This window comes from Chiloscyllium plagiosum, unplaced genomic scaffold, assembly GCF_037043375.1.
Source record: "Chiloscyllium plagiosum isolate Xiang-an unplaced genomic scaffold, Cpla_swu_hap1 HiC_scaffold_44, whole genome shotgun sequence".
Lineage (NCBI taxonomy): Eukaryota > Metazoa > Chordata > Chondrichthyes > Orectolobiformes > Hemiscylliidae > Chiloscyllium > Chiloscyllium plagiosum.
Window position 1 is genome coordinate 35,207,770 of NW_028270182.1, and position 25,412 is coordinate 35,233,181.

At 44.2% G+C, this 25,412-nt stretch overlaps 1 protein-coding gene across 1 annotated transcript in view; it reads right to left on the minus strand.

Moving 5' to 3' along the window:
- Positions 1-247: 247 nt before the first annotated feature.
- Positions 248-25,412, minus strand: part of LOC148137379 (putative G protein-coupled receptor 139) — a 117,117-nt gene continuing 91,952 nt past the window's right edge. The window contains exon 2 of the mRNA XM_087982996.1: positions 248-1,158. Coding sequence (XP_087839122.1) covers positions 248-1,158 — 911 coding nt within the window. The remainder of the gene's footprint in view (positions 1,159-25,412) is intronic.

Below are 25,412 nucleotides of genomic sequence, written 5' to 3' on the forward strand. Positions count from 1 at the left end.
ACACACAACAACATCGGTCACTCTGATGCTCGGCACGCTTTAATCAACATTTTTATTGTTTACAAATGGAAGTGTTGGATACAGTCAGTGGCCACTGAGTTGTGAGAAACATTGAAATGTATCTCTGTAACCCTCTCTGTGGGATAAGGATGGACAAACCAGCGCTACCCTCAGTCTGTTACCATAGCGACAGGCTGCTCCATCGCTGAAACACTGAACTGAAATGAGAAAATCCTGGATGGATTGATTAATGAAGAAATTTGATTGGTGGATGGATTTGGGTGAAGGGATATTTCAGCACATTCTTCAGCTGCTGCCTGAACTTAGTCTGGGTCACGGCATAAATCGCGGTGTTTGTGCAGCAACTGAGGAGCTGCAGCATGAAGCCCAATTCCTGGACAAAGAGATGGAGATACACAGGGGTATCCACAATCCACAACATCCGGAACCAGATAGAATACAGCATTAACATTGACCATAACAGGATGAAATTGGCCGAGATCACAAACAGTAAAATGATGGATTTTTTTCGGTTTCTCATTTCAGTGTCAGACTGAGCGTCCCCATTGGTGTGAGCGCGGAGTCTCCTGCGGGCTCTGCTGGTCACTAAAATGTGTCTGACGGTGAGAGCATTGAGCAGCAGAATCAGTAGAAATGGGACACACGGGGTTAGAATCTGGTGGAGGAACTCGATTGTGACCCAGACACTGGAGAAATGAACAGCGCCTGTTACAGAACAAAACCAGGGGCGGTTCTCCAGCCAATACCGAGCCGTGAGCATAAAATACCAGAATATGTTCTTTAAACAACTCAGCCCAGTCACTGCTCCCAGAAGCACAGCCGCCGTTTTCTCACTGCAATATTTACTTTTCAGCTTCTGGCAACAAATGGCCACAAACCGATCAAAGGTGAAAGTGACGGTGAACCAGACAGAGCAGTCAGTGGCTGCATAAAGCAGGATGGCGTGGATATTACACACGGGGACGGAGTCCCTCAGGAAATAAAACTGTTCCGGATAAACAATGGGAATGTGTCTCAGTATCAGGTCGAAGATAATGACCAGGAGATCCGCCGCTGCCATAGCCCCCAGGTAACGTCTGACACATGGAGACAATCCACAATCTTTATAAAGCAGGATGTAGATGGTCACTACGTTCACTGTGAGGAAGGAAAACAAACCCATTATCCATCAGCCTGGAGGCAAAGGGACCCGTTTGATTGGGGACCCAGTGAGATTTTCAAATGTTTCCCTGTATTCAGCGATTTATTAAAATAATTGGAGCTGGAATAACAAATGGGAAGGTGGGAATTGCTGACAAAAATGTGACATAAACCACAAGAAACCCTCCCTCCCCAAACACACAGAGACAGATCCATAAGGACAGATGGTTTCCAGAACATTCCCACACACTTAGTCACTCCTTCCCAGTGCCTAATACGGAGGGTGGAAATGTTGCTGTCCTGAAGGATTCTCTCCCAGTTTTCTGAAGACGAACGGAGTTTGGGAATTCCTGTATTTTGATTTAAATTGTGGTCGATCCCGTGTCGTGAAGAAATGTAAACGGAGGGAAAACGTATTCACCCCTTTAACTGCCTGAGGGGCCTTCAGAACACTGTCTCCTTCTCCCTGGAACGGGATCTCTTCCCTCGTGATCTTATCATTTGTTCAATGCAGTGACATCCGGCCGTTCACAAGCAATGTCAGGGACAGAACGTTCCGGGGAATGTCGGTTATAGAATGTTGGGGAATGGACGTTCTGCGGAATGTCAGTCATAGAATGTTAGGGACAGAACGTTCCGGGCAGTGTCAGTTATAGAATATTGCGGACAGAATGTTCCTGGAAACTCCTTCACCTGTCCATCACCTTTCTCAACTATCCACCCCACCAATATGATCTACTGTGCACAGGCTACATACCTGTACAGCACCGGGAGCTGCATTGACCACATAATTGCATTATCGAAAAACCTCAACCAGAAAGTCTGACCAGCACAGCGACCTGTGCAGTGATCACCCATGAATTAATCTGTAAACCAGGAGCAGTTACCCTCCCAGCATGTAGAACTGTGTACATCACCCTAGTGAACTGATCTGTAACCAAGGAGCAGTTACCCTCTCAGCATGTAGGAATGTGTGCACCACCACAGTGCATTGATCTGTAAACCAGGAGCAGTTACCCTCCCAGCATGTCGGACTGTGTACATCACACCCGTGCATTGATCTATAACCAAGGAGCAGTTAACCTCCCAGCATGTAAGACTGTGTACATCACCCCAGTGCATTGATCTGTAACCCAGGAACAGTTACCCTCCCAGCATGTAGGACTGTGTGCACCACCCCAGTAAAATGATCTGTAAACCAGGAGCAGTTACCCTCCCAGCACGTAGGACTGTGTACTGCCCCAGTGATTTGATCCGTAAACCAGGAGCAGTTGCTCTCCCAGCATGTAGGACTGTGTACGTCAGTGTATTTCACAGTTACACTGTTAGATCCCTGCCGAGTGTGGAGAAACTTGCAGCCCATTCTGGAAGTTACAGGACTTACAGCTCCCACCCATTTACAGCTCCATACCTCCATTGTGCCATGACAAGGGGGTGCTGTGGGTGTGAACATCACTGCCAGAGAGAAATGGCGGGGGAATCAGTTTAAACGTCACCACATGGGAGGGGTTTGGGGTATAGACAGAGAGGGGCGACTGAGAGACATTGTTATGGAAGGATGTGTTCCCATGTTTCAGAATGCTGAAATGTCGACACTTCGATAGCATCCTGTAAAATGAGCCAGTCTTCCCAGGAAAGATGGGAAAAAGGGATATTGGTGTGAGGTCAGATGAGCATTTGTTCTGCATTTTTGTAACTGGAATTGGTTTCACCGGAATGTATGACTCATTGAGCAGATTCTAACAATAATTTATCTTTGCATGATTTTCCTTGAGTGTTACAGAGGGATTATCTGCACGAGGCTGAGCTAGTTTCCTGTTGCTATCACATCGAACTCACCTCATTAACTACCCGTCCCACTCCGTGGTGTCCCTCTCATTCAATACCAGCCCGATTCTCCCACCCATCATGGCTGGAAGCACTCACTATCGCCCGGGTGCCCCTGGATATTCCGTGATCCTTGGCACGGGTGACATCTTTAAAAGGCCAATGGGCACACGGTTGAGCTTTCTCAGCTAGGAGCTGCCCTGCACAGTTTACCCCGAGCAAGGCAGATAAGGAGCAATTTTCCCACGGTTTGTCGACAGGGGCACGGAGGTCCTGGGGGATTGGCTAGTACAGAGGGGGACCATTCTCTTCCCAGAGGGGGCCACACCACCAGACCCACTGAGCATGGTCTGAGCTCACCACCCAGCTCAGTGCAGGATCTGCGGTCTGAAGAAATGTCCAGCAAGATAGGACAAGCAGCAATAACCTTTCCTGCTCTGTCAGGAGAAGGGTCACCGTATTCTCTCTGCTTCCTCACACTCACTGTATATCTGCTGTAGCACCGACCCCCGAACAAGGCTCATGCTCCAACACTGTCACTGCTGCATGAAGCACCTTCGCTCTCTCTGTCTCTGAGTCTCTCTCTCTCTCTCTCTCTCTCTCTCTCTGTCTCTCTCTTCACCCCCCTCTCTCCCTCCACTTTACACCCGCCCCCACAAACACTAATAACACTGCGTGGATACAACACTGTTAAGTGACTCCCTCCGGACATCTCACCATGACCCTGTCCCCCACTATCACGAACACTAACAGCAGGGCCATCCACACCCACCCTCCCAGGAGAAACAGCCTGGAATAGGACAAAAAGGGCCAAGCTGGGTGGTGGAGTGCCCGATATCCGTTCCCTCCCCCACCCCACCCCTTCCCCCGCGATGTGGGTTGGACCCTGATACGAGCCAGAGAGGGCGAGGATGCCTCGTGTGGAGATTCTGAAACATCTATGTCCCACCGAACGAGTAAGGAACAATGTTCAGTGAAGGGCAATTCTCACTTTGTACCCACTGGCATCTCCGTTTCCACCCGGCACAACTTAGAAGTCGTGGCCCTGATGCCATCTCCATTTTGTGTCGAGCTGGTACAAATGGAATCCCCATGGTCTTGTTGGGCAGGAGGTTGGGCTCACATCGCATCGTCACCACCACCTGCTAGGAAGGGAGCACGGAGGCTCCCTCGTACACCTCCCCCTGTAAACAGTTCAGATACTGAAACTAATCCGTGAGAGTTACTGCTCTCCACACTTGTCCTGACATCTTCTCAACAATCTGTGCTCATATACACGCAGCGCTCTCTGCTCTAAATGTCATGTTGAGGTTGTACAGGACATTTGTGAGACCTCTTCTGGAATACTGTCTCTAGCTCTAACTGATCTAAATGTCCTTTATACGGTGTAACTGTCCCTGCTTTCACCACTTCCTCTGGAAGTTCATTCCACACACAAGCCAGATTCTGTCTAAAGTAATTAACCCATTCTCATGACTTTTGTAAATCGTTTTCCTCGCACCTTAAAATATCCCTCAGTTTTGAATCCCCACCTCTTTGGAAAAGACATCGGCCCTTCAGGTTATCTCTACTCCTCATGATGTTATATACTTCTGTAAAGTTACCCCTTAAATCTCATACTCTCCAGTGAAAAACGTCCCACCCTATCCAGCCTCTTCTTCTAGCTCACTCCTTCATTTCCCAGCAACATCCAGGTTAATCGCTTCTGAACCCTTTCCGGCTTAATAATATCAAGGTCAATAATATCAAAGTGAATAGTCAAGGTATTTTCAAAGAGTACAAGGAGTCCTAAGCTAGAGGACGTAGTTTTAAGATGAGAGGGAAAACATTTAAAAGCAATCTAAAGGGCGGTTTGTTTCACCCAGAGGGTGGTGTACCTATGGAATGAGCGGGCAGGGAGACCAGCCTAGACACAGTATTCCAGAAGAGGTCTCACTAATATCCTGTACAACCACAACATGACGTCCCAATTCCGATACTCAAAGCTCTGACCATTGAAGACATGTGTGCTAAACGCCTTCTTAGCCATACTATCTGCATGAGACGCAAATTTTAAAGAATTATACCTGACAGCCTAGGTCTCTGTTCTACAATGCCACCCTACTTTTAATTGTCCCGGTCCTGCTCTTGTATGATTTACCAAATCCAATTTCTCGCATGAATAAAAAAAAAACTCCATCTGCCACCCCTCAGCCCGTGTGTGATATTACTGCCACCTCCCCCTCCCCCTTCAATTTTAAAATGTCCATCCCCCCTCCAGGAAGCCTGCACACTCCGGCCTTGATTTTCACAAAGACCCTGAGCTTGGGTTACCTTGTGCAGTTTGGAGAAGGAGGGACAGATTGCAGACACAGTCAGTGGGGAGGAGAGGCTGGAGAGTAATCACCGGTCAGGTGTCATTTCCTGGTTTTAGGAAGAGGACAGTCGCACGTGAGTGTTGGATAATACTGATCGGTGTTTTGGGGCCAGAAATTATGGTCTTTCTCCATCTCTGGTGTTCAGTAATAAATATCTATTCGAGACCCTTCATTGTGCAGAGTGTATCTGCAGGATCTCTTTCCCGAATATTGCAGACTACAGATAATAGGGATTAAAGATGCTCATAGTTAATTTCGATGGCACAGCACTTACACACAACATCCGACAGTTGAGACACATATTTTGCATTTGTTTAACAATGCAAAGTGTTTTGTGTAGTTCAGTAATGATAACCTGATTATAATAACCGAGCTGAAAGCTTACACTTAAAATGGTCCAAAATCTGGTATTGTAGTGTAGTGGGTAATGTCCCTGCTTCTGAAACAGAGGTCTAGATTTGATTCCAATTCCTGAATATGTGTGTTCATGTTCCTAGCTCTGGACTCTAAGTTCTGAATTCAAGGGCTGCCTGCTGCAGAGGTATGTCACAGCGTGTCAGAACGGGCTGATGAGCAAACACACAGGAGAATACTGTTACAGCTTTATGGGTATTGTCGAGTGATGCTAGTGTCCCTATCTCCGGGTACAAAGGTCTAGGTGTAAATCCCACAGAAGTGTCTCATGATACATCTGAACAAACTGATTAAAATGGATTTAGAATTGTGATTTGATGGAGAAGAAACAGGTGTCAGTATTTAATTTCAGAATTTAGGCCCGGGATAATTGAAAGCACAGCTATTCGTGATTGGAGTCACATTTCGCTACAGTAAAGGTTTATACAATCAAAATGCTCATGGATAGACTTTTTCTCCAGATTAGGGACGTCCAAAACTCGGGGGTATTGGTTGAAAGTGAGAGGGGAAAGGTTTTGAAGAGTCCTAAGCGGCACATTTTCATGCAGAGGGTGGTATACGTATGGAATGAGCTGCCAGAGGAAGTGGTGGAGGCTAGTATAACTGCAGCATGTAAAAGGCATCTGGATGCTGACAGACCTGCCGAGATTTTTCAACAATGTCTGTATTTCTTAAAAAATGCATTCACTTTAACAAAGGTATTCTGAATAAATTAAACATTTTATTTTTTAATGACGCAGTGCCATGTAAACATACTTCAATTCGGCTGAGATCATTTTCTACTAAGGGTATGGCTCTGTGTATGACAACAATGATGCAGCTACATGCAACAGGGAATGTGGTGGATATAGAGTTTGGACAATGTACAAGGAGACCTCCCATGAGTGGGCGAGGATGACATTACTGTGTGATTCAGCTCAGAGAGGGAGAAAATGTAATCTGCCTGAGAAGGAATGGCCTATTGCACTCTCTCTCCTTCATTGTTCCTCATTACAGCAATGTGTGCGAGCTAAACAAAAAAACTCTAAAGTCATCGTTACCATTCTTGTTTTTATAGAATCCCTGGAGTGTTGAAACAGGTCCTTCGGTCCAACAAGTCAATACCAACCTTCCAAAGAGGATCTTTCCCAGATCCGTTCCCCAACATTTACCCCTGACTAATGTATCTAACCTAGAAACCTCTGATCACTATGGATAATGTAGCATGACCAATCCACCTTTCCTACACAGTTTGAGCTGTGCGAGGAAACTGGAGCACCCATTAGAAGCTCACACAGACAGGGGGAGAATGTGCAAACTCCACGGAGATAGTCACCCGAGGTTGGAATCGATCCCAAGTCCCTGCAGCAGTGCTAACCACGGAGCCACTGTGCCACCTTTTATGAGATCCCTGACTCGAACTCATTGGAATCTCCTCACTGCCGAATGCAAAGGCAATTCAGCCAAATCCAACTGTTCCAGGATGAAATCCCATTGCTAACAGCTGTGTGAGTAGAATATCGCCAGAAGCAGAATAACATTTTGGACAATCTCTCAACTTTACTTTGTGTCATGAGTTACACTAATATCTGGACACAAAGTTTTTTCAAGTTAAAATTGCAGAGATTTTGTTCATGTATGTGTGTGTGTATGTGTGTGTGCCAGTGTTTTTAGAAAGGCAAATATTAATTATATATTTGCAATACCCAAACAGTTTGCCATTCATCTTTCCACCATTGTTTGAATAACATTGCTCTGGATCATAAACATGCTATCTTAGCAAATTAAAGGAACTAGCCTGACTTGTTCCTAAAACTGACCCTGACCCAGTCTAAGACCTTTAGTCGGCCATCTCACCAACCTGGTTACATTTAACATTTGTTGTGAGCAGTGGAGGAGTGGGACGAGAAAATGAAACAGTGACCCAAAAAGTCGGGGAACTATAGACCGGTGAGCCTGATGTCAGTGGTGGGTAAGTTGTTGGAGGGCATTCTGAGGGATAGCATTTACATACATTTGGGAAGGCAAGGGCTGATAAGGGTAGACAACGTGGGAAATCATGTCTCATGAATTTGTTTGAGTTTTATGAAGAGGTGACAAAGAAGATTGATGAAGGCAATTTGGTAGACATTGTCTATATGGACTTCAGCAAGGTGTTCATTTAAAGAACAAAGAGCAAAGAAAATTTACAGCCCAGGAACAGGCCCTTCACCCTCAAGCCTGAGCCGATCCAAATGTATTGTCTAAATCTGAGGGTCAATTCCTAAGCATCTGTATCCCTCTGCTCCCCACCTACTCGTGCATCTGTCCAGACGCATCTTAAATGAATCGACCGTGCCTGCCTCTACCACCTCTGCTAGCAACGCGTTCCAAATGCCCACCGCCCTCTGTGTGAAGTACTTACCGCGTGTATCACCCTTAAACATTCCACCTCTCACTTTGAAAGCACGACCTCTCGTTATTGAATCCTTCACCCTGGGAAAAAACTTGTCTCTATCCACCCCGCCTATACCCATCATGATTTTGCAAACCTCAATCAGGTCCCCCGTTAATCTCCTTTTTTGCTCGTGAAAATAAACCTAAACTACTCAGCCTCTCTTCATAGCAGTATTTCATTCTGATTGGTAGACAGATTAGTAACTTTCAGTCACATGAGATACAGAGGAGGCTAGTCACAATCCTCTTGAAGGAAGAAGGGTATTTTTCAGACTGGACGCTTGTGAGCAGCAGTGCGCTGTAACAATCAGTACTGAGTTCACTGCGTTTCATCATTTATGTAAAGGATTTGGATGTGAATATTGGGGCCATAGTTCGTAAGTTTACAGATGACATTAGAAAGGTGGTGTAGTAGACTATCTCAGAATACATCGAGACCACAATTAGATGGGACAAAGGGGCAAGGAGTCACATAAGAAGTTTGATTTAGATAAATACGAGATTTTGCATTTTGGGAAGGCAAATCAGGGCAGAAAGTTTACACTTCATGGTAAATTCCTGGGGAGTGTTGTGAAACAAAGGGACGTAGAGCTGCAGGTGCATTGTTCCTTGAAAGTGGAGTCGCAGGTTGACAGAGTGGGACAGAACACATTTGGCACATTTGCCTTAATCAGTCAGAGCATTGAGTATAGGAGTTGTGGTGGTATGTTGTATCTGTACAGGATGTTGGTGAGGCCACTTTAAGAATACTGCGTACAAGTCAGTTGTCTGCAGAAAAGATTTACACAGATGTCCCAGGACTGGAGGTTTGAGCTTGAGGGAGAGGTTGATTAGGTTGAGATGTTTCCCCCTGGAGTGTCAGAGGTTGGGGGGTGACATTATAGAGGTTTATAAAATCATCAGGGGCATGGATATTCTGAAGAGCCACGCTCTGCCCCAACGAAAGGGGGGTCCAGAAGAAGAGGACATAGGTTGAAGTCGAGAGGGCGAGTGATTTAGAACGGTCCTGAAGATAAATGTTTCACACAGAGAGTGGTGTGTGTACAGTAAGTGCAGTCAGATGAAGTGGTGAAGGTGGTTACAGTCGCACATTTAAAAGTGTCTGAGAGGAGGGATATTGACCAAATGCTGGCAAATGGGACGAGATCAGATTTGATATCTGATCGGAGTGAACAGATTGGACGAATGGGCCTGTTTCCGTTCTGCATGACTCTCTGATTTTACAAGAGGGTTGATGAAAAATTCTGAAAGGACCTTTCAAGTCGGAATTCTCTTCACTGGAAGTTTATCGTGCCGCTATGTTCACATTGATTGAAAGCTGCATTAGTTAAATATTTGACAGAGAAGTGAGTCACGCATAATGGGATACAGACAGGAAAGTGGAGCTGACACCACAACCTGATCAGCCACAATCTTAGTGCCTGGTGGAGAAGGCTCAAAGTATCTAATGACCCACTCCTGCTCCTCAGTCCCATGTTCCTGTGTTCCATTCAGCCCCTCATACCTGCTAGACAGGGACAGCTGGAGGCCACTTACTCCTATAACCTGGTGCACAGAAACAGAGGAGACCATTCAGCTTCTCAAGACTGTCCCACACGCTTTGTAGTGATTTGGGAAATGTAATTCACAGACCTTCTCCTCTCTGCAACTTGTGCTTCATTTGTTGGTCATATTGTAGACCCACATTCACTGTGAATACAGCCCACATTCCTCACCAGGCAACGGATCACAAAATTAAAATAAACCCAAGGCCTCCCGAGCTGTTCACCCAAGTGGTCTGAAGTGGCCAGCTTTGTAACAATCGTTCAATCTCTCTCTTAAAAGAACAAAGTACAAAATAACTTCTTAAAGCTGCAGCATCATCACACAACTTGTCAACACATCGAGCTGTTAGCAGGAAGCAGGGGTAACCCAATCAGGCCCTTGGCCCTGTCCAATTGGACGAGGAAGAAGCCAGTCAGTCCGTTGAGTCACTGACACAGCAAAAGGATGAGGCCATTCAGCCCCTTGAGTCACTTACACAGGAATAAGAGGAAGCCATTCAGTCCCTTGAGCCACTTATACAGAAACAGGAGGAGGCCATTCCCCCTCAACGCACTTACACAGGGACATTATGAGATAATTGATGCTGATTCCTGATGAACGGCTTATGCCCGAAACATCAATTCTCCAGGTCCTCGGATGCTTCCTGACCTGCTGTGCTTTTCCAGCAATCCACTCTCTACTGTGAACTCCAGCATCGTCAGTCCTCACTGTCTCCTAATTGATGCTCTAACATGAGGAACAAATGGAGCAGAGGCTGCACGTGGTTCCTCTTGGCTCAATTGCTCATGATACGTATGTGGGACTTTAACGTGGTTTTCTCGCGGTGAGGAGGGAAGCCATATGACTTCTGTGAAGTCTCAAGAAGGCATCTCTCATCTCCGAGAAGACAGCCTGGTGTTCCCTCTGCGGTGCGGAAGCTGTTAGGAATGGCTACCTGTTTCAGATGGAAGGTATTGTGGCTGCTGTCTGGGATTTTTGAACAACGTTCAGTAGGGGTTCACATTCCGACTGCGCAATAACGTGGGGAGAGTTACTTTAGGCATATAAACTATTAGCAAAGCCACGTTAGACTGATGAATGGACTGTCTAAGATCAAATAATGCTGATATTGTTCATGTTAATCTTGTCTAGTGCATGTCCTGTTTAGTGTAACCTGTATGCCTTACTCTGTCCAAGTCTAATTCCACCCTCGGATCTGTCTGGCCATCCTTACTATGACCTGCCTCCACTGCTCATAAATAAAGTTTTTCCCTGTACTGTGGTACAGGTGACAATAAATCAAACCAATCAATCCTGGTAAAGTATGGAATTTCTCACCATATCAACGTCTCTTTTGGAAATAAGTGATCGCTGCCACTCCTCGTGTTTCAGCATCACAATTTCTTCGTCTCTCGCAGCTCTACTGATTAAACACTCAACGTCTTTCCTCGATCCTCATGTTACCATCATCTGTGTCTGTGGTAAGGAGATAATTCCTTTCAAAGGAGATCAAATCTGTAGAGAGTGACCCAAATGCTCTCACAGCAAGGCTCTATAACAGCCGGAAGATGCCTTCACTTATGTACTCGAATCATCTTACAATGAAGAACAGCCTACCATTGACTGTACCCATTACTTACACAGGGTTTGATTCGGAGCAGTCTGCATAGATTTGTGAGTGGGAGATCATGCTTCCATAATTTGTTGGAGTTCGTTGATGAGGTGATCAAGAAGATTGATGAGTGCAGAGTGATAGACGCAGTCTCTATGGATTTCAGTAAGGTCTTTGATAAAGTTCCACATGGCATAATGCTCTGGAAGGTTACATCGCGTGGAATGCTGGGGGAACTGGCCAATTGGATACACAGTAAGAAGTACAGGGTTTAGTGGAAGGATGCTTGTCAGACTGGAGGCTGGGTCCATTGCTGTTTGTTATCTATGATTTGGTTGAGAATGTACAAGGCATGATTAGTAAGTTTGCAGGTGACACTAAAATAAGTGGTAGCGTGATCAGTGAGGAATTATATCAGAAATTGCAGCAGGACTTTAATCAGGTTGGGAAGTGGGCCGAGAAATGGCAAATGGAATTTAATGTAAATGTGTGAGGTCTTGCATTTTGGAAACTCAAATCAAGGTAGGAGTTCCACGGTGAATGGGAGGGCCTTAAGGAGTGTAGTGGGCAAAGGGACCTTGGCGTTCTGGTGCACGGTTCTCTGAGCGTGGAGTCACAGGTCGACAGGGCAGTGAAGAATGCTTTTGGCACACTGTCCTTCGTCAATCAGGGCATTGAGTATAGAAGTTGGGAAGGTATGTTGCGTTACACAGGACTTTGGTAAGGTCGCACTTGGAGTATTATGTTCGGTCTTTGTCACCTGGTTAGAAGGAGGATGTTACGAATTTAGAAAGAGTGCAGAAGACATTTACAAGGAACCAATGGTCTGATTTATGGGGAGAGGTTAGATAAACTAGGACCTTTTCTTTAGAGTGTAGGAGACTGAGCGGGGACCTTAAAGAGCTGCATAAGATCATGAGGGGTATGGATAGGGTTAATGCTCTCAGTCATTTTCCACGATTTAGAGAATCGAGGACTGGAGGGGATCAGTTTACGCTGAGAGGGGGAGGAATAAAACGAACCCTGATGGGCCACTTCTTTACACTGAGGAGAGTACATGGATGAGCTGCCAGCAGATGTGGATGAAGGGGGTACATTAATAACATTTTAAAATTTGGATAAATATGTGGATAGGAAAGGACGAGAAGGATATGGGCCAACTGCAGGGAAATGTGGTTAAAATGGATGGATATTTAAAAGGTAGAGTCGAACCCCTCTGTTAATTGAAACCAAACACCCAGAAGAGCTCGCCTCACCTCGTAATCTGTTAAAATATGTGCGACACAGATCTCCTACGTTCCACGATTTAAACAAAAATTAATAAGTTAGTTTCTTAACTTTAATAGTGAACACGAAACAACAACAATTCACAAATGCAAGCCCCTCTTTTCTTAGCTACTTAATATCTGACTCCAACTCTGTAAAATTATGCTATTCCATAGGTTAAACTTTGCAATCTCAAGACCGCACAGTCTCTATCTTTCCCGTTCTGTTCACTCTTCCAGCTGCTGATCTCCCTGGGTCATGTTTTGTTTTACTGCAAGGAGGTATTAAATGAACAAGTATCATTGACAGAGAGTGTATGAGATGGCCAGTGAGCACTCCTGCTGTTGGATTGTAGTGACTCTCCCTCTAGTGTTCAATATGCTGGGTTTATATACTCCCCATGATACAATAATTCTTATAATTTGATTGCTTTCCAGGTGTCCAAACAATAATATTCAAATTCCATTGGCTTCTGGTATCCTGAAAGTTATTTAAACTCTTTGGTAGTATTTGAATTGCTGTCAAAACAACAACCAAAACTCAGGTATCCATTTCCCAGCTAATGGTGACATGTGGAACAGTCTGACCTTTAGCTGGCATCTGTAGCTGTACTTTCTATTCAGCAAAACACCTTCTGTCTTAAAGTGACCTGACATATTTTCGGCTTCATAACACCACCCTCCTTCAGAAAATAAAGTGAACTATCAGAACGAAAAGATGGTTTCATTTCTTTTCCTCTAATTCTTAATCCAAGTATTATGAATTCCAAAAGTATTAATTTCAGTTATACCATTCATATTAATTCTGCACACATCTAACACTGGAATAAGTCAGATCTTATCTACACGTTTTCCTTTAAATCCGTGATAGCACATCTGCTATCACATTTTTTGGACCCACGGCATGTACATTTTGTAATTTTAAAGTTGGTAACATAAGACTCCAATGAAATAGTCTCATATTCTGCTCTTTAAATATTCCAAAAAAATGCGAGAGGATTGTCGTTGTCCACCACCGTCTCCAACAATTTGTTTGCCGTATAATCATTGAAATGTTGTCAGGTCAGTACCAAACTCAATCATTCTTTTTCAATAATGGAGATGTTGTTTTATTTTCTGGTGGATATTGAGTTTATTTCGACAAGTGAACAATTGGCCATTCAATTCCATATCATCTTTCTGTATCAACACATCTCCGAGCCCTATATCCCGAGCATCAGACACAATTTTCAAAGGGTTTCAAAATATTTGGTGTAGCTAAAAATGGTGCAATGCTTAATACTGATTTTAAATTCTCAAATGCCTCCTGGCATTGTTCTGTCCACCAAAAATTTGTGTTCTTCTTTAGTAAATCCATCAATGGTGCCAATATGCTGTTGACATTTGGAACAAACTTCAGATAGAATCCACTCAGTTCTAAAAACTGAAGCACCTCTTTCTTCGAGGACGGTCGTGGAGATTCCTCAAAGCCCTTCGTCTTTGTGTTCCATGGGATCAACATTCCATGTCCAATGTAATGTCCCAAGAACGTCACCTCTGCCTTCGCGAATTCTGTTTTCATTAAGTTATTACCACGTTTGCTTCTTGTATCGTTCAACATGCTCTGCCAACTGTAATATGTGAGCTTTCAATCACTTGTAAAAATCACGACATCATACAGATAAACTGCAGAAATTGTACATCTGGCCATAACTCAGTTCCTGATTCTTAAATGTGGCTGGAGCATTATTCATTCACATGACGTACTCGATAACGTTTTTGTCCTATCGGGTATTTTTACCAGATAGTTTAACTGACTCAACGTTTTTTTTATTTGAAAGGAGCCACTAAACCTGGCTTTGAAGGGATTTCCTACCACTGATGGCAATACTAATATTTCATCCCAACAGGAAATCGTCAAAGTTTCAGAGTTTTTATCTGCCCCCTGCTTCATTCTATTCTGTGTCCTCTTCAGGTGCTGTTTAACTAACTCACCTACTCGATCTAATCTCTCCCTCACCTCACAAACATAATCCAAGTGTGAGATCTCCGATTTTGGTCCTGTCAATTTATGTTTGATTAAATTCAAAGGACCTCTCACTTCATGTACGAATATTAACTCAAAGGAGGTAAACTGAGGAGATTTATTTGGGGCCTTTCCCATGGCAAGCAATTTAAAGGGACTCCTTTATCCCAATTATTCAGGCAATCTTGACAGTACGTTGTTGACATAGTCTTCAGATTCTGATGCTACATTTCCAAGGCTCCCTGGGATTCAGGATGTGACAGCACTTGATTTGAAGTGCTGTCTGCCTAAGCTATCCATGACTTCCTTAAACAGCTGAGCGGTAAAATGGGAACCTTGGTCTGACTGAATCTCTCTGGGTAGGCCACAGTGAGTAAAGAGAGCTTCCAAATCCTCCACCTCCCTTTTTTCCCTAACACTCCAATAATGGAATTGCCCCTGGAAATCTGGTGGACACATCCATTATGGTCAGCCAATATTGGTTTCCAATTTTATTTTAGAAAGGAGAGTGACACAATTAATCATAACCCACATGAAAGGTTCTCCAAATGCAAGAATTGGCAACAAAGGTGCTGGTTTTATTACTGCCTGTGACTTACCTACCATTTGGCATGCATGATGTAGGACAAAAAATAACCACGTCCTTGTGCATTCCAGGCCACTAGAAATGCTTCTGTACCTGAGCCTGAGTCTTCTGTACACCTCGGTGACCACCTGCAGTTAGTTTTCGTGCTACCCCTAACACTGTATGTTACCGGTAACACAATCTGGTGCACTTCAGTCTATTTCCCTTCTGCACTGACCTATCGTGGTCTCCATTTTAATTTTAGGATTCTATCTTTAAGTTAATAACGTTCGACAATACATTCTGTTTTCTTCTCTCCCTCTCTCTTTCTCTCTCTCTCTCTCTCTCTCTCTCTCTCTCTCTCTCTCTCTCTCTCTCTCTCTCTCTCTCTCTCTCTTTGTGTATGTGTGTGTGTGTATGTGTATCTGAAGTAAGTCCATTAGCCTTTCGGGACAAAACACCTCTGCCTGACCCTCTGCCTGTTCAGATTGATCCTGCACAGTTACATCAAACAGGGTTTCAGTTCACTTAACATCAACTCCTTTGTCTTTTTATTTCGTTTTTCCTTCCTGCTGTAACTTATGACAGTGAGATCTTGTTACTACACAGTCTGGAAACATTCCTGGGTATTTTTTCTTTAAACTTCCCAGTTCCCTCATCTTCCTTTAACTTCTCCACCACAAGGGGTGCCTCTCCCACCTTGGATCCTGCTAAATCGTTCCCAAGAGCAAACTGTATTCCTGGAACTGACAGTCTGTCACTCACTCTCACTGTTACTTCTCCAAAGTTGATTTGGCACTCCAACCTGATGTTGCTGTTCCCCCAACCTTAATTTCTGTCCCCATTCCACAAATTATCACACTCTTGAGTAACATGTCAGAAAGAGAGAAAATACCTCCATCTCTTACTATTAGGAGCTGAGAGAAAGTGAGGGCTACAGATGCTGGAGATCAAAGATGAAAACTGTGGGGTTGGAAAAGCACAGCATGTCAGGCAGTATTCGGGAGGCAGGAGAGTTGACTATTCAGGCACAAGTTCTTCATCAGGAAAGTGGGGGGGGGGGTAAGGGAGGGCGAAAGGGGCTGAGAAATAAGTAGGAGGGTGGGGGTGGAGCTGGGTGGAAGGTAGCTTTGAAGGTGATACGTATATGCAGGTGGGGTGTGGTGGTGATGAGTCGGAGAGGAGGGTGAAATGGATAGGTGGTAGGACAGCTGGAGCCCTCAAACTATACAGCATCAACATCGACGTCTCCAAATTCCAAATCTGCCCTCCCCCAACCTCATCCCAGATCCAACCGTTTAAATTAGCAACGCCCTCTTGAACTGTCTTAATTGTCCATCTTCCTTCCCACCTATCGACTCCACTCACCTCTCGGACATATCACTATCACTCCCACCAACATCTTCCTATAGCCTTCCCAGTGACCCTCCAGCCAGACCAGCTCCTACCCTCCTATTTATCTTACAGCCCCCTTGTCTCCCCGTCACATTCCTGACGATGGGTTTATGCCTGATATGTCGATTGTCCTGCTCTTCAGATGCTGCCTGATCTGTTGTGCTTTTCAGGTGCCTCACTTCTCAACTATGAGAGACTTAGCAGATCTTGTATCTCACAAAATTATAATTTCTTATCCTTCCCCTTAACACCCCCCCAAACCCCACCTACCCCCTCCCCCCCGTCCGGCCTTTTCTGAGTAAAGTTTATCCACAGAGGCAAATTCTTTACAGAGATCAGGTACTTACTCCATACCTAGCCCCTGCCTCGTCTGCAGCTCCTCGGCTCCACTTGGGGTCTCCTTTACCAATTTCACTAATGCCACTGGCTTAGCATCTTTTACCTCATCTTTTCCCAAAGTGTCTTCCTCCAACGCCCAGCACTGTGTGTCCCAGCTTACTGCAGTGGGACACCTTTCTCCCTGTGCCCTTCTTAAACCATCGGGACTGTAATTTAATGTGTTCCACTCCTTTATAGTGAGAACACCTGAGGCCTTTCACCTCCTTTCAACCCCATTGGGCATCTTTTAATACCCGTGCTAAACTATTGTCAGTGTGCCCTACTGTTCACTTTGTAGTGTAGAATCTCGCCTTCTCACAATTTTTAGCTCTCACAGGATGAATATCCTTCCAGAAGCTACACTTCAACTCATGCAGCAATGCATATTTACCTGCCATTTCTGCAGCACTTCTTAGCACTTGTACTTTCTGTTCATTCATATGAATTCTTACCATCACTGGAAGTGAGTCTTGAAACTCCTCGAGCAGAATAATCTCCCTTCGAGCCTCACAGGTCTTATCCATTTTTAAGGCCAGCACCCATCTATCAAAATGACTGTGGTTAACTCCTTCAAATGCAACATAAGTCTGACCTGGTTTCGTCTCTATATTTCTGAACCTCTGTCTCTATTCTTCTAGTACCAATGCAAAACCACTCAAAATAGCCAGTTTGACATCTGCATAATCACCCTTCATCTGACAGCACTGCACATACCTCACCAGCTGTGCCCACCCGCTTAGTCTGAAGGAGCATTACCACAAGTTCACTGGACACACCATCTACTGAGCCATTTTTTTCAAATGAAATAAAAACAGATTTTGACATTTTTCTCACCGAAATATGGCAATGTATTAACATAGCTGTATACATCCCGAAGTTCTCCCTTCATCTCTATTCTGTTAATTTAACTTTCTTGTCTAATTCCCAACTTCGGAATTTCAAATTTTCTCTTTTTCCTCCCTTTCCCTTTCTCTCTGTTCTCTCTCGGTTTCCATCCCCATTTTCACCTACGAACTCCAGTTGCCATATTTGCAATTTAAGTTTTTTTCTAACTCTACTGCAGTTGCTTGTTTGTCTGACACACCAACGTGTTTGACCATCTCCATTACAATTTCAGCTTTCCTTTTGTACCTGGTTAAACCCAATTCCAACATATTTGCTAATTCTAAAAATATTCCTTCTTCTGTCTTTGTAAACTTCCTTGGCACATTTGGGAACCCCTTTACTAATGTTAATAAACATTTCCCTCACTTTTAATTTAACCAACCACAAGTTAACAAATTTACATGAATTTTCCAACCGGTTTTATTTGAAGATCTAGGTCACTAATTGCTACGTGTTGGAATCTGCTGGGACCTTTTGTATACCAAGTCAGTCCAAATCCCATACGGCAAGGCCGCAAACTGTTATGACATCAATATCAAACCCCTCTGTTAAGTAAAACCGCACACCCAGAAAAGCTCACCTCACATCATAATCTGTTAAAGCATGGGTGACAGAGATCTCCGAAATTCCACCAATTAACGAAAAATTTCAATTTATATGTATGCAAGGTAGCTCGCTGAACATGAAGGTGTGTTTTCAGACATTCATCACCATGACTAGGTGACATCATCAGTGAGAGTCTCCGCTGAAGCGCTGGTGGTATGTCCCGTCTCTCTGTTTATAGGTCTTGGTTTCTTAAGGTGGGTGATGTCATTTCCGCGTTTTTTTATTGCAAGGAAGGTATCTAAGATCTAATTGATGTGTTTATTGATGGACTTCTGGTTAGAATGCCACTCCTCTAAGAACGTCCTTGTGTGTCTTAATATGTGCCTGTGTTGTTCCAGTCAAAGTGTTGCCCTTCTTTGTCTGTATGTATGGAACATAGTGAGAGTGGGTCATGTATTTTGGGGGGCAGTTGGTGTTCATGTATCCTGGTAACACCCAACAGGACCATTTCAATGGCGGAAAAATAATTTTGTATACATTGTTTAATCAATGTGTGTGTGTGTGCAGATATTTTTCATATGTGCCCAACACATTCTAAATAAATAACCGAGACACAGTTATTGAAAAAATATGCACATGATGTATAAAATTTATAAAACATTGTTTGATGCTCATCTAAAGTGATATGTTCCCCTTCTCTCAATGTTCCCTGCTTTTCTGGAATTCTCTACTCTAATCTCTTATTCTTATAAGGATGTGTGTAATAAACTCTTGTTTCTGGTATCCCAACTTATTTCAGTTTATCCCATTTCTACCGGGAATTCAACATATTGACCTGCTGAGTTATTTCCAAAGCTGTTGTCTGTCATATTACTGGAGATTAACATTCTGGCATCAGACCCAGCATTTGAACACATTATTCTGTTGTACGTGCACTGTACTAACGACCACAGCACACAGGAATTGAGAAAACATTGAGGGATGTACATCTACTTCTTTGAATAATCTAGTTTTCTAATTTTTTTCACATTTCCTCCCGATATCCTCTCTCCTGTTCTCTCTTTGTATCTAGTTAAGAAATCTGCCAATTATTCTTTATGTCCCATCTCTCAAAACTCCTTTCCGTTTATATTTATTGCTCTCTTCTTGATGTAATGTGATTATAATTCAGCAATGTAACTACAAAGACATGCGGGAGGGGCTGCCAGAGTTAATTGGAAGGGGAGCCGAGCAGGAAAGACCATGGAGCAGCAAAGGCAGGAATTTCTGTGGATAATTCGGAGGATATCAGAAATTCATCCCAAAGGAGATTATACATACTCATGGGAGGACAAGGCAGCCATGAGTGATAAGGCATCAAACCAAATGAGGAAACATGCGATTTGGTGAAGATGATTGGGAATCGAGAGAATTCATTAGCTCTGAAACTACATAAGGCTGGGATCACTGACATACAGAGCTCTTAATCATGGTCAGGCAGAGAAACAGAGGGAAAGGCATCCTCTTTAAACACAGAAGATGGTATTACTCAAGGAAAAATATTTAGATGATTTAAACAATTGAATTAAAATCAGTTAAATGCTTTTATGGAATGTGTCAGATTGGAAGCATGACCTCAGCAGAATGAGAATTTAAAAATGGAAGTATTTCCACAGCAGAACCCAGAGTAGGTCACTGAGTACAGGGCCAATGGGTGAATGGGTGAACTAGGGGACAAACAGCAGAATTGCATTTCAGATAGTGCAGCTCGAAACTGCGTATTTATGTAGTGCTGTAGACCACAGCAGCAGGAGAAGCAGAACACCATTCAAACACCACCTGTAACATTTTCCCTAGGATAATTTCCTCAGTCTGCCATTACAATCAACACGATCCATGTTTCAGTGATGAGTGTGGGTGAACATGTCGGGGTCAGAACCATGTGAACCTAAACCTGATGCTAACACTTTAAAGCTTGACCAACAGATTTGATTGAAGCCCTGCAGTACTGAAACATTCAGTCATAAATGGTGATGGATGATTAAACAAATGACTGGAGGAGAGGGCTCCATAAACATCCCCATCCTAAATAATCGAACAGGCCTACACATCAGTGTAAAAGACAAGGATGTAGTATCTGCACCATCCTGAACCAGAAGTGTTGAGTCGATGATACACCTCACCCTCATCATCATGCCCACAGAGATGCCAGTCTTCAACCAATTCGATTCGCTGCACGTGAGATGAAGAAATAGCTGAACACAGTAGATATGGCAAAGACAATGGGCCCGCACCCCATTCCTGCAATAGGACTGAAGACTTGTGCTGCACAGCAACCTGTGTCCCTGAGGAAGCTGTTTCGTTCCAGCTCCAACTCTGACATCTCTCTGGTAATATGGAAAATTACTCAGCTATGTCCAGTCCCCTAAGAGGAGAATAATTACAATCTGGCCAATTACCACTCCCGCAGTACAATCACGACAGTCAAATTGGTGGGAGTTATTTCTGACAGAGCTGTCAAGCAGCACAGAAATAACCTGCTCAGTGTGGTTTCAGATAGGTCCCCATGTAGAGATGGTGCTGTAGTGGAAATGTCACTGGATTACTAATCCAGACCAGGATAATGCTCTGGCTGCTTGTGGAAGTTAAAAATAATTAATAAAATATTAAGATGCAAAATCTGGTGTCAGTAATAATCCCCTTCAAGCCAATATCGATTGTAAACACCAATTTCCTTCCCCGATGTACTTTCAGGAAGTGACTCTCCCGTGCTTTCCAGGTGCGGCCTAAAAGTAACTCCAGGCAGACAGACATGTGATAAACTCTTCAATGGTCTCTGAATCGTCCAAGCAAGACAGTCAATTGTATCAAACTGTTCCGGGCTCTTAAAGGATAAAACCAGACAGAACACCCGGCACCAACCTCGGTTTTGGAAAAGAGAACGGTAAACACAATCCTGTCAACCCTGCAGAGACCTCCTTCCTAACATCTGAGAGCTTGTGAAAACTTTCCCACAAACTACACAGAAACACCGGTAAAGGAGGAGGTCATACAACACATTGAGCCTCCCCCATTCTACTTCATATTCAAACATCTCCTCAATGCACTTATCCCATACAATGAATATATCGTTAATGTGATTAACCTTGCACAGCTATAAATAGGAAGTGCAGTAATCCCTTTGGTCCATCGAGTTTGCTAACCAATTGAGCATAATGATGGCTGGCCTTTTATTTCCACACCGTACTCTTGCTCTGCCCTCATTCCTTTAGTGTCTCTAAATCCTTATTTATATTCAGTGCCTTGGCTTCCAGGTGTGAGCAAATTCCCCAGGGTCACCAGTGTCAGAGTGTAAACATTTATTCTCATCTCAACGCAGAATGTCCTGCCAGTATCTAATACTGTAGCCCCATGTTTTAGACGTCCCAGCCTGGGGAATTATCATCCCTGCTTCTGATCTGTCACACCCTGTCGGAGTTTTGTACATCTCACTGAGATCTCCACTCATTTTTCTAAAGGCCATGGAATACCGGCCCAGTCGCCCCAAACTCTGCTCCCACAACAAGCCTGTCATCCCAGAGATCAGTCTGGTCATCCTTCGCTGCTCTCCCTCAATGTCAGGTTTGTCCTATGTAAGGTAAAGAGACCAAGACTGCATACAATACTGCACAATGTTCGAGACTGGTCCTCTCCAAGGGCCTGTACATCTGCAGTAAGACACCCTTACTCCTGGACTCAAATCCTCCTGAAATGAAGGTCAAAGCACCATTTAACTTCCTAACTGCTTTTTATTCCATGCGATATTGCTTTCAGTGACTGGTGCACAGGGAGATCCAGATCCTTCTCAATGTTACAGCTCCCGCCTTGGAGGGTCTATGTACACTGGTCAGCGTGACAATGCCATTCCCAGTATTGACCTCTGGGTTGAGAACTCACTGCGCTGCAGGGACCTCGGAGGGTTGCTCAGAAGGAAACAACAAAAACGAGCATACGTCGCTTCATCGATCAACATGGTTCAAACAATCCCTTTTCAAACAAAGGCTGCCAATCTCTTGTTCCCACCAACGGGCATACCATCACCTCTACCCACCGTGTTCTCCATCTACTACGTATTTGCGCATTCACTCCACTTGTCTTAGTCACCTTGGACCTTTTTTACAACCTCCTCACCCACTCACAATCCAACATCCTTTTGTGCAGTCAGCAGGTTGCGATATATTGTATTTGATTCCTGCAACCAAATGTTTAATGGGTATTGTGAATAGCTGGGGACTGACCACTGATCCCTGCGATACCTCAGCAACCTTCCTCTGTTTAATGTTTTTTTCTCTTTTTTTTATTTCGTGAATCTGGGTGTCTCTGGCAGTCACGAGTTTCCCTTGAGAAGGTGGTGGCCAATTGTTGTACCGCTGTAGTCCACCTGTGCTGTTGACCCACAATGCCATTCGGGAGGGAATCCCAGGATTCTGACCCAGCGACTGTGAAGGTACGGTGATATATTTCCAAGTCAGGATGGTGAATGGCTTGGAGGAGAACTTGAAGATGGTGAGGTTCCCACACATCTGCTGCCCTTGTCCTTCTGGATAGACGTGGTTCTCTGTTGAGAAGATGGTGTCTGAGGATCTTTGGTGAATCATTTGAGTGCAACATGTAGATAGTAAAACACTGCAGCTGTGAGTATTGATGCTGGAGCATTGTGGATGAAACAAAACTCAAACTGGCTGCTTTGTCCAGGATGGTATCAAGCTTCTTGAGTGTTGTTGGGGCTGCAATCATCCAGGAAAATGGAGAGTACCCTATCACACTTCTTTCTTATGCATTGTAGATAATGGACAGGCTCTTGGAAATCAGAATGTGAGTTACTCATCGCAGTATTCCTAGCTTCTGACATGCTCTTGGAGTTACTGTGTTTATGTAGCGAGTCCAGTGAGTTTCTGAGCAATGATTACCTCCCAGAATTTTGATACTGGGGAATGCATTAGTGGTACCACTATTAAATGCCAAGGGACAATGGTTAGATTGTATTTTAGTGATGATGATCACGGTCTGGCATTTGTGTGGTGTGAATATTACTTGCCACGTGTCAGCCTGGATACTGTTCAGATCTTGTCGCATTTGGATATGGCCTGATTCAGTATCTGAGGAGTCACAAATGTTGCTGAACATTGTGCAATCATTTGCGAACCTCCCCAATTCTGACATTATAATAGAGGGAAAGTCATTGATGAAGCAGTCCTGAAGACGCTTGGGCCTCGGCCACTGCCCGAGGGGCTCCTACAGACTTGTCCTGGAGCTGAGTTTACTGACCTGCATCAACCATGACCTTCTTCCTACGTGTCAGATATGATTCTAACCAGCTGGGCGTTTGCTCCTGATGCCCATTGAATCCAGTTTTGCTAAGGCCCTTTGATACCACACATGGTCGAAGGAGTCTTGTTTTAAAGGGCTGCCACTGGAATTCAGCTCTTTTGTCCATGTTTGAACCAAGGAAATGAGATCAGGAGCTGAATGACCCTGCTGGAGTCCAAACTGACGTCATTGACCAGGTTATTGCTGCTTGAAAACACTGACACCTTCCATCACTTTACTGATGATCGAGAGTAGACTGATGGGGTGGTAATTGGCGGGATTGGATTTGTTCTACATTTTATGTATGAGATACTTGGGTAATTTTCCACATAATCGGGTGAATGGAGTTGTTGTAACGATATTGGAACAGCTTGGCAAGGGCAGTGACAAGTTCTGGAGCACAGGTTTTCAGTACTATTGCCAGAATGTTGTCAGGGTATGTCCCCTTTGGAGTATCCAATGTCTCCAACTGCATCTGGATATCACGTGGAGTGAATCAAGTTGGTTGATGACTGGTAACAGAATTACTGAGGACCACTGGAGAGGCTGAGATAGATCATCCACTCATCATTTCTGACTGAAGATTGTTGCAAATGCATCAGCCTTATCTTATACACTGAAGTGCTGGGCTCTTCCATCATTAAGGATGGCGATATTTGTGGAACTCTTCCTCCAGTGAATTGTTTAATTGTCCGCAGCGTTTTTCGACTAGAAGTGGAAAGACTGCATAGTTTAAATCTGAACCGTTGCTTGTGGGATCACTTAGCTCTGTCTATCACTTACTGCTTCTGCTGTTTAGCACACATGTAGTCCTGTTTGGTGGTTTCACCAGGCTGACATCTGAATGTCAAGTGTGCCCAGTGCTGCTCCTGCCACCACGCACACTCTATTGAACCAAGGTTGATCCTCTGGCTTGATGGTAATTGTTGAGAGGGGTATGTGCCAGACCATGTGATTATGCAGGAGTACAATTTTGCTGCAATTGCTGACCCACAATACCTTATGGAAACCCAGACTTGAGGTGCTAGATCTGTTCGAAGTCTGTCTTAATTAGCACATGGATAGTGCCACTCAAAATGATGGAGCTTATTCTCAATGTGAAGGTGTGACTTTGTCTCCACAATGACTATGCAATAGTAATTCTTACTAATATTGTCATGCGCAATACTTCTGCAATTGGCAGAATAGTAAGGCTGTGGTCAAGTATATGTTTTCCTCTAGTTGGTTCCTTCACCGCCTGCGACAGGCCCAGTCTAGCTGTTACATCATTTAGGATCCGACCAGCTAGATCAGTAATGCTGCTGCAGAGCCACTCTTGATGGCGGACATTGAAATTCACCACCCAGAGAACATTTTGTGTACTTACCACCATGAGTGTTTCCTTCAAGTGTTGATCAGCATGGAGGAGTACTGATTCATCAGTTGAGAGAGGCTGGTGCATGGTAATCAGCAGGGGGTTTCCTTTCCCATGTGTAAACTAACGCCATGAGACTTCATGGGGTACAGAGTCACTATTGAGGACTCCAAGAGCAATTCCCTTACAGCTGTATCCCACTGTGCCGCCACTTCCGCTGTGTCTGTCCTGCTGGTGAGAGAAGAGATATCCAGGAAAGGTAATAGAATGACTGGGACATAGTCAGACTCACATAATCATACCTTACAGATAATACCAGGCTGTTGCTTGCCGAGTCTGTTTATTTCTATTCACTGTTTCCTGCCAGCTGTCCCATTCTAG